Raw genomic sequence first — 10,324 nt, 5'->3', positions numbered from 1 at the left:
CAATTACCATTTTAAAATCATAAACAAAAAAGGATCTGTGGGGTTCTTTACCACAGTAGCGGAGGAGCCCCAGTAGCAAATTAATTAGTGTGCAGTTCCATTGGCATCCGGAGGAATCTTACCCATTATCGGATTTCAGCGTTTTTGATTGCGAGAGGTAAATAAGATTTTTGGCGGTATAGTTACAAAGGGGTCTATTCACTAAGCTGTGTTAGGAGATAAAGTGAACGGAGATAAGGTACCAACCAATCAGCTCCTAACTGTCATTTTTCAAACACAGTCTGTGAGATGGCAGTTAGGAGCCGATTGGCTGGTACCTTACCTCCGTTCACTTTATCTCCTAACACAGCTTAGTAAAATAGACCCCTTTAGCTTAAAACAGACAAGTGGTGGTGTTACCCATAGCAACCAATCAGATTATATCATTATCTAGAGTGCATTAGAGAAATTATAGCTACAGTCCGATTGGTCGCTATGGGCAACACCTCCACTTTTTATTGTTAAGAACATTACTAGTTACTGCCTTGATAATACATTTACCAGTTTACTTCTACAAAAGATTCACTAATATTTGTATATGAAAAATAAACTGTTATTGGAATAGTTCACTATACTGAACATGCCATTTGTCAGTATCTTGTCACAAAATTAAGTTAAATTGGACCTAATAAATATTTATTCTGTCATGTTGTCTGTCATTAAAGTTACACCTGTATATAAATACAGGTATATGTGAACCAAAAGGGGCCAAATGAATAAAAATTTAAATCAGTTTATTTTTTTTTCCAATGGTAAATCACAAAATATACAGAGAAAGTCCATTAAAAAGCAGTTACCCTGCTTATTCATACACTTTCTTTTCAAGTGTAAAACATATCAATATTAATAAAGCAGAATAGGTCTAGAACAGCCTGGCTCTTGTGTTAAGGCATATAACTCAGTGTTGCAGAGTCCAATTTACTGTGAAAATAAAAGAAATAGTATTCAAGATACCCCTTCATAAAATGAGATCACTTACCACAGGTGATCAAAACAAATATGGAGTGAACACACATTAGGTTTACCAGATAAAAAAAAAAAGTATTTTTTGCGATCTGAGCCAGACCTTGGTGTATTAAATAAGCTTAAATAAGGATATTATTAATTAGAACAGTTTGTATATAGTTTTCTTATCCACCATATTGCATTTCCCAAATGATCTTGTTTTAAAAAAAAAAAGCTAAAATTGAGAAGAAAAAAAAAAGTGGAGAATGAGAAATTGGTGTGATTCCTAGAACTGTAGCACCCCAAAAGCAAGTACTTTAATCTCCATTCTTTTAAAGTAATATGGTTTTCATCTCAGAAAGGACTCTTGTAACTGCAGACACCAGGGTACCCAGGAGAGGAATGAACAGCGAGAATCCTTGCTCTGTGCCCGCTGACTCGCAAGAGCTTCATCTCAGAGTAAAACATTTCAGCCCAAATCCAGGAACTCCATGTTTTTTAGTACAGCAATCTCACTCCAAAAGATCCTGAAAGAACAGAGAAATGAGACCCTTCACTCAAGTTCCAAGTATAATCAGAGTATCTTTATAGACTACGACCAACATAGAGATGTCTCTTCTTACCTCATCAGAGTCATCGTGGTAGCCACTATTCCTGAGAGATTTCCCAATGCTAGAATCCAACTGTTCGTCACCCTGTGTATCCACATGCTGCCTCAGGACTGAATATCGGTGTACAAGGAACCTATAGAAAAAAAGATGGACAAATTGACTTATTCACTTCACTATATGTTAGAGGAATTAGCAGACTAGCTGTAGCTGTTCGTCACAGCAATAATTCACTCAGGAACCTGTCTGTCGTATTGAAAAATTGACAATAGAATATTCATATAGGACCTGCTCTACAAAGGGCAATGGATGTTAATTTTTTTTTTTTTTTCAATTCTTTATTTAAAGCGCTCATAAAAATAAACAGACTGAGCATATAAACAGGCATGAGTGCAAATAGCCTCAACAATGAGACACATTTTCAAATATATAAAGAAAATACAATATAGATCTATATATGTAAACAAAATTAAAAGAAAATAGGGCATGGGGGGGGAAGACGGGGGAGGGTGGAGGTGTAGGGAGGGGAAACAGGATTATTATAGAAATTAAAACATCTGAAAGATATTTAAAAAATATTAAAACAAAAACAAGGAGGAGTACCTATCTATGGTAGTAAAGCATATAAACACGAAAGAGTGGGATGGGGAGTAAGACCCTCCCGCCGCATATGGGTTCAGTGGAGGAAATACAAGGGTTAAGAGTGTGAGGTGCCCTCTCAGGAGAGCCAAGGAGCCCATACTTGGGCAAATAAATGGCCTCTATCATGGAGATAGTAAGTAATATTCTCCATTGCTGCAATATGCCAAATTTGTGATTTCAAGGCAGAAAGAGATGGCGGGAGAGGATTTTTCCCATTGTCGGGCTATTAATTGTTTGGCAGCTACTAGGATATGGGACAACAGTTTCTGGGAGCACTTGGAAAGGTCGGGAGGAGGGTAGCATAGTAGAAAAATCCATGGGTCCCGTGGAATAGGAGTTTCAAAGAGCTGATTTATAAGGGTATGGACAGAGGTCCAGAAAATATTGAGGACCGGGCAAGTCCACCAGATATGGGTAAGAGTACCCCAGAGGCCACAATTTCTCCAACAGAGGGGTGAGATAGAAGGAAACATTTGTGAGAGTCGCACTGGGGTATAGTACCAGCGGTAGTATAATTTATATGATGTTTCCTTAAACTGTGTAGAAATAGAGGATCTGGCAATAGCCTGTCTCATGTCGTCCCAAGCCTCCTCGTCCGGTGGCAGGCCAAGGTCCGTCTCCCTAGAGGATTCGTGTGGATTACAAATTGAAAAAACAACATCAATAAGAATTTTATAAATTTGGGAAATCAATCCTTTGGACACGGGATGGAACCTGCACAGGCGTTCAAAGGGGGTGAGGGTACGTAGGAGTGAATCTTGTGGCATAGATTGTAGAAAGTGCCGTATTTGACAATATTAAGGGGCGGAGAGGCTGGGTAGGAGTTTTCGACTGTAGTTCCGATAAGGAAAGCCAATGCCCATCTGCGCTAAAATCCACAGGAAATTTGAGGGACAGATGTGTCCACCATGTCATGCGGGTCGTTTGTAGGCCTGGTGGAAAACAGGGATTGTTCCATATGGGTGTGAGGGGAGACATAGTAGAGGTAATTGAGAATTTAACGGAGTATAGATTCCACAGATGTAGTAGGAATTGAAGAGAGTAGGTGGGAGACTGGAGGAGGGGGGGCGATATCTCTTTTGTAAGCCCCAGAGGGAGGACAGATCTGGGAAATGAATAAGGTTGGCTTCAATGTCAAGCCAGGATGTTGTTCCAGGGGGAGAATAGGAGGAAACTATTTGAGAAAAGTGGGTAGCCAAGTAAGATAGTTTAAAATCTGGGAGACCTCTACCACCTTTAGAAATAGGTTTCTTAAGAATAACAGAAGATAACCTGGGGGTTTTACCATTCCAAATAAAGCAGGTAATGCTCTTCTGGATTTTATGGAGGAGAGAGTGGGGAACAGCTATAGGGAGTGTTTGGAATAGATAGAGCCATTTAGGAAGGATATTCATTTGAACAGAGATGATTCTGCCCAGCCACGAAATGATAAGTTTCTTCCAAGAGGTCAGGTCTGCGTGTAGTTTAGCGAAAAGTTGAGGGAGGTTTTCCTGATACAACAGGTTATAATGGGAAGTCAGGAAGATCCCAAGGTATTTAAGTTTTTTATGTTGCCATTTAAAATTATAGAAGGGCTTTAGGGATTCAGCGTCCCGTTGGGGGACATGAAGGAGCATGGCCTCTGATTTATAGTAATTAATTTTGAATCCGGAAAGTGTGCTATAATTATCCAGGAGTTCGTAAAGATTGGGCAAAGAGATCCGAGGTTGAGTAAGTGTAAGCAGAATGTCATCCGCAAAAAGGGCAATTTTAGGAGGAAATGTTCCCAACCTGCACACCCGTGATACTAGGGTTAAGGCGGATAAAGGAGGCTAGAGGCTCAATTATTAGAGCGAAGATTAAGGGGGAAAGGGGACATCCCTGTCTGGTGCCATTGGAGATGGAAAATAAAGCGGATGGGACTCCATGAATGGAGACTCTAGCTGAAGGGGCAGAATAGAGAGCCAGGATGCCTGTCAAGAAGTTCCCAGACAACCCAAAGAACTTTAGGGCATGAGACATGAAACCCCAGGAGATCCTAGATGTCACTTGGTTTTGACACCTAGATAGATGGTATACTCAGAACCCACACTCCACCCTCAGGAGATGCCAAGGAACCCTGCATATGTACATGTCACTAATAAATTTAACCTCCTCCCAGTTTAGAGCTTTTCCTTTCATTAAATAGAATGGTTTACTAATATACTGCGTAGATTAACCCCATTAATGTCAAATTGTCAAAGTGAAAGAACACTAAAGTGAAGGACTGTCTTTTTACAAGAGATATTTGTATAACTGGAGGACTGCTATAATAATTGTGCCACCTCCATCCCTTTATCTCACTTAAGTGAAATGTAGGTTTTGCACTCAATGCAAACTAGGCCCAGCGGTGTGACAAACTGTACTATGCAAGGCGAGCACCTACACAACTAGACAGTGTAAATATCTGATCTACAAATCCATGCGCTTTAGCAGAGTTCTGGGCATACTTATGCAAATCCAGTTGCGCTCCTCAAGGGAATTCTGTGCTGCTCTCACCATATTTGCACTTCAGAAACTGGCCTAATAGATTCCCTTAGCTTTCATAACGGTATGTCCTCTTGCATCTTTGTCACTTATGCGGCAAAATGTACCATGCGCACCCGTGAATGCAGTGCACTCCATAGGATTGCATGGTGTGAACGCAGCATGGCGCACGCAGCCGCGGCTAGTCACATGGTGCATTCGTGCGCACGTTTGCAGCACGAGCAGCAAAGATGCAAGAGGACACATCTGTACAGTGATCTTGAGTTACAACAAAACATGTATTTTTCCTACTGTAGGTCTCCTAATTAAAAAACAAAAAAAAGAATTTAGACCAAAATAATAAATAGATAAGAATAAAAAAATCCTGAAGAGAATTTCTTACTGCAGGCCTCTACAATAAAATAACAGAAGCGATTCTGGGTATTTCAACTTTCATTTTTCATATAATACTTATCCATATTTGCTTTACTGTAATTTCCGCTCTTCTTCTCTTACCTTCCACCACAAACATATTTCTTGATTATCATGATGGCAGCAGCTACAGCCACTAAGACAACAACAACTGCAGAAAGAATCACCGCAATGTAGCTAGTGGTTGCTTTCTCCTGAATAAAAAGATTAAAAAAAAAAAAAAATATGTGCAAAATAAATAAATAGAAACACTATAATATATAAAGGTTTCTAAACAAATATCATCATATTAATATAATCATACATGGAGGAGAAGCGGTATCAGCGCACAACGTGTGCTGATGCCGTTTCGGCAGTTAATACATCTCCCCCTTGGCCACACACTGGGGTAGATGTATTAACCGTCCAAGTGGCATCAGCACAGTAAGTGAGCTGTTAATTCTTGCGTACTTGGGGGCTTATTCAGCATTACATAATTATCAATAGTGATAATTCTGTTTTAAACTTGCTGTGCTGGGCCCCAACCATAGTCATCCCCCGGTCATCTGGAGCTGTAGCTAGGGTCTATTCCTTCCACCGCCTGTAATCCCTCCGGTGGTTAACCCTCACTCTTCTCCCTCTCTGTAGTAACTGCTCTGTGTCGGCCCCCACCGCCGTTGTCCCCGGCTTCTATGTGGCTGTCCCTGCCGCGGCTGCACATCTGCCCGTCGCTGCTGTGGGTAATGCTCCCTCCTGGCCCCCCTGGTCTGGAACAATCATGCGGCATGCCCTGCTGCTCCTTCCCCTTCGACCGCCAGTGTCAGCACCGCCCCCCTACCGCTCCCTTGCGGCCACCTGTTTCTGTAGCCGACTGTCCCGCCAGTCACCCCATAACCCGCCGCCGGAGTGACGTAGTCTAACCCCGCTCCCCCCCCCCGCTGCTCCTAACATTCCCCCCAGCGCCCCTGCAGCACAAGCTCCTGCAGGCAGAAGAGTGTAGACGGCAGCTTGTGCATTGTATAGGATGCTGTACGCCATCTCAGGGTGGCATACTGTATCACTCACAAGTTCCGGGGAAAAAAAAGCTTTTTCGGAACTTTATGAATTACACAATGTGCATATCCTCATACTATAGTTTTGGGATTGTGGAAATTATCGAGGCAAAATTGTAACCGGGAGATATCGGTGATATCTCCTGCATTATATGAATTACGAATGGCACCGACACTTAAATTATACAAAGTTAGGTGAAAATTTATACAGAAGCAAGTGAAAAATAAAATTAAGCGATTAGGAACAGGCCCCTTAATCTCAAATCAATTGGAGAACAAAAAGAAAAAAAGGAAAATTCAGTGCCAAATTCAAAAATCAATAACATTTAAACTGAGGATCAATCTCAATTGCTCCAATCATTTGCTACATTGTTACATTCTACTGTAGCCAAATCCTAATTTTCTGGTGTTTTATTAACATTTTCATAGGCAAACACAGGGGGGGTTTCCTTCTACCTGGAAAACCCCCCTCCCCAGCACACACATGACCACAGTAGAAATAGTAATGTAATAACATTTTGCTAGTGCTGCATGTTCTTCTCAGTGTCACAAATGAAATAATTAGCACCACCTGTGGATCTTTTAATATGTATCAGACAGTAATAAATAACCTGTGCACCAACTAGGAGATCTGGAAAACATGCACTATTAGGGATGCACTGCTATAGAGCCCAGGGCAGTGCTAGGTTCTTCTGCTGCTCCCCCAGACTCCTGGGACTTGCTCCAATAGTCTGGAATGGTGCCCACATCTAAAATAAATCCATTCAGCTCAGGCAGAATGGCCCTACTGCTGAATCTAATGGCTTACTGTGATCGCTGGTCCTGTATATGCTGGAATTCTGATACACAAAACACTTTGTATGACGCATATTAAAGCTGGTTGAATACTAATTCTGCCCTCTTCATGGACTGGCCACACTCACTCTAATATCAAGCATTTGGAATCCCAACTGTAGAAATCCTGCGTTTACAACTAATTTTAGGAGACATGCAATTACACGCGGGCTTCAGAAGTCAACCTTTGATAACATATCCTGTGAAGCTTCTGTTCCACCGACACACACACACGTCATTGAATCTGCCTCTTAGAGATTGTGCGATAATGTATTGTGTTTGTAAATGAAGCTTCTAAAATCAAATCATAAAAAGTCACAGGGAGATTTAGAAATTTTCTTGATTTAACCAGCTGTTCCCAGCATAAAAAAAACACACTGATTCTTGATTTTAGTGGAGCAGATCTGCAATGCAGAATGGGCAAAAATCATTCCCATTGTGCAAACCTGGTAGAATTTGCCCCAGCATACTTAAAATCTGCAGCAAAAGGTCGTTCTACAAAGTACTAGTCTGCAGAATTTGAAAACTTAACACAACAAAAGCCTGTGAGAGCTTACATACAAAGGGGAGGGCTGAACTGCATAAAAAAGCAGGTAAAGGGCAGTGTGATAAGGGTAGATTAGGGATGGTATGCTTTGTCGGAAAGTTGTGTTTTGCGTGCAATGCTTGGTGCTGGGAATACTGGTAGAAAGACTGGCTTGGCGAGAGAGTGAGGAAGGTGAAAGAGTGGGAGTAATCTTGGAGGTATTCATGAGAGGAAGTAACCAGGGTGGAGGTGAGGGTGATCAGTGGAAGAGTGCAGGGGACGAAAGGGAGTGTGGGCAAAATTGAGGGTGGGGATATAGGAGGGGAAAAAGTGTTTGAGGAAGAGAATCTGAATCTCGGAATATATTAAGAGGAGAGGAGCAAGATAATCAGGATTTAGAGGGTGAGCCCGACACGGAGTCAAGAGAGAGGTAAACCAGCGGAGCAGAAGCTTTTGGGATAGACTGAAGTGTGGAAACGAGAGATCAGGCGAGACCATGGAGGATAGGAAATATTGCATATTCATTGTACTCGGACATCCATTTTTTTCTCCCTAGACTAAAATGTACTGCACATATTACAGTAATAAGATAAACCCAGAAACCTGACATTTAGATCATTACAGGTTTACTATTGAAATATATACCAGGTCAAATGACAATTCAAACAAATATTATAGCTTTATTTATCCAGGCAGACAATGTAACATTTCAGAGGGAGTTCCAAAGCGGCTTAAACTTTATAGTGCTTCAACAAACTTCAGGATCAATCTATAAAAGCAGCAATAGCTGAAAAAAATTAGTAGCCAAGTCATCTTTCCATTAATGTTAACAAACCTCAGAAAATAAAATGGGCTACTGGAAATACAGTACCTGTGATTTTGAGGATAGGTCACTTGTACATTTTTGTTTCATGTCCACCTCTTCCCGCATAGGATTGTTTCCACCAGTGCACTGATCACCAGGAATTTTACGGTACCTGCAGGTTAAAGAGTTAGTGTTGTACATTAGAAAAACAAATGTGAACATGAGCAGTAATAGGGAAGAGCATCTTGAAGAAATGGACCTAAGATATGTAATAGTGTTTCACTGATAGAGACATTAGTGTAAGAGTTAAAAAGATTATACTAACCCATTCGTCTTCAATTTTTCCTCTTTTCCATATAGACACAGTTCCAGCTCATGGCCCTTGAGTTCAGGCTGTTCTTCACATGTTGATTCATTTTCCTTACGGAAATATCCAAAGTCGCTGTATAAGAAGAGTGGAAACTTATTGAATGACTTTCAGAACTTATCAAACAGGCACTCTGGCCAGCATATAATGTTAGTATGCACATGTGTGACATTACCACATGTAGTCATCCAATGTACATGTACAGTATACAGGTTCGCGGCTCACTAGGTAATTCCGGCCATTCTGGCACATGGAGGATTTTCGCAGACGTAGATAATGCTCCTTATATCCCAAAACACAACCATCAGATGGCGCCTCAGGATCTGTAGAGTGTGCCAACCACTTGATATAATCTTTATCTTCACCTAAATTATTGAAGACAAACCAAATAAACATTAAAACACATTTTTCAAGTCCATGTAGTCCACAGTACTGCTTAATTATAACCATCACTTCTGGTAACAAGCAGAGAAGAGCACAGTGACAAGAGGATAGAACACTTGCCTCATACTTACAATTATGTTTTAATAGAGCACCAAAGTCTATAGTATAGGACATCCAGTAGTGTCTTAGGAAACTAGGCGGATACCCCCATATAGTGACATTCAGAGAACGAGCACCTGGCTCTGAAGCCAGGCCAGTGAAAATCAGAGGATCATTGGTGAAGTTATAAGAAAACCAGCACTGGCCTTCATCTGTTGAAAATCTAGAGGGAGAAAACGCACACATACATATGAAAAGTTAAAAAGGTCATATACATACAAAATAAACATTACATTTGTGGATTGAAATGTTGCCTGTTTTAATTCTGGGCTATCACAGAACGTTAAGAATTTGGGAAATACTCAATTTCTCATACACTCTTGAGCGGTATCAGGAGTTAGTCACTGCCCAAGACCTAAATAGCCTATTTATTTGAAATAGAATATTTTGACCAATGCATTGTATTTCTTGTCTGCCAACATAAATAAAAAAAAAATTAAAACATTTAACTTGACCCAATTTATCCTACGCTTAAAAAGAATACTTGCCACTATTCAACAAGGTCCTTAGCTTAGCCTTTTCCTGCTTTCCCATTTCTTAACCCAGATATCTGATCCCTGCTTGATTCCCCATTACTGCTGTATATATGCATTAGTAATTATTAAATATAAGTTTTTTCTCATAATGAGTAGGGATAATGCTTTTCTTACTGTGGAGCTGAAAGAGTCCACCATTATTTATTGGTTATAGTATTCTGTCAGCAGGTGGCTCAAAAAAATGATTCTCGTGCCTACATTTAATATCCTATTGACAAATTGCAGCAGCTAATATGCATTTTTACTCCTCAATTACCTGCATCAACATAAGCATGTTAAAAGGGGAACTCCAGATAAAATAAAATTTTGCAGCGGGATCACTAGCGAACAAATAATAAAGTGTGAAGTTCCTTGGCCTGGAACCCATGCAATATGGGAGATTCTGATTTGTACATTTGAAGGCGAGACTCCTTCTCTTGGACTAGCACTCCTCCCCAGGTGACTTTATTTAGTATGGGTCCTTTACATTGAGTACACACATTTAAATGGACACTAATAAAAGTTAAATCCTAGATAAAAACTTATTTAATTC

The 10,324-nt window shown here is 40.5% G+C and overlaps 1 protein-coding gene across 1 annotated transcript in view; it reads right to left on the bottom strand.

Moving 5' to 3' along the window:
• Positions 1–756: 756 nt before the first annotated feature.
• The window catches only part of SORT1 (sortilin 1), a 63,032-nt gene continuing 53,464 nt past the window's right edge, over positions 757–10,324 (bottom strand). The window contains exons 14-20 of the mRNA XM_088457314.1: positions 9,229–9,419; positions 8,889–9,078; positions 8,672–8,788; positions 8,413–8,518; positions 5,235–5,344; positions 1,608–1,728; positions 757–1,511 (exon numbers count right to left, since the gene is read on the bottom strand). Of these exons, the coding sequence (XP_088313440.1) occupies positions 1,497–1,511; positions 1,608–1,728; positions 5,235–5,344; positions 8,413–8,518; positions 8,672–8,788; positions 8,889–9,078; positions 9,229–9,419 (850 nt within the window). The 3' untranslated portion in view covers positions 757–1,496. The remainder of the gene's footprint in view (positions 1,512–1,607; positions 1,729–5,234; positions 5,345–8,412; positions 8,519–8,671; positions 8,789–8,888; positions 9,079–9,228; positions 9,420–10,324) is intronic.

Source organism: Taudactylus pleione, unplaced genomic scaffold (assembly GCF_031769625.1).
Source record: "Taudactylus pleione unplaced genomic scaffold, aTauple2 ptg000755l, whole genome shotgun sequence".
NCBI lineage: Eukaryota > Metazoa > Chordata > Amphibia > Anura > Myobatrachidae > Taudactylus > Taudactylus pleione.
This window is presented reverse-complemented; position numbering and strand designations above follow the sequence as displayed.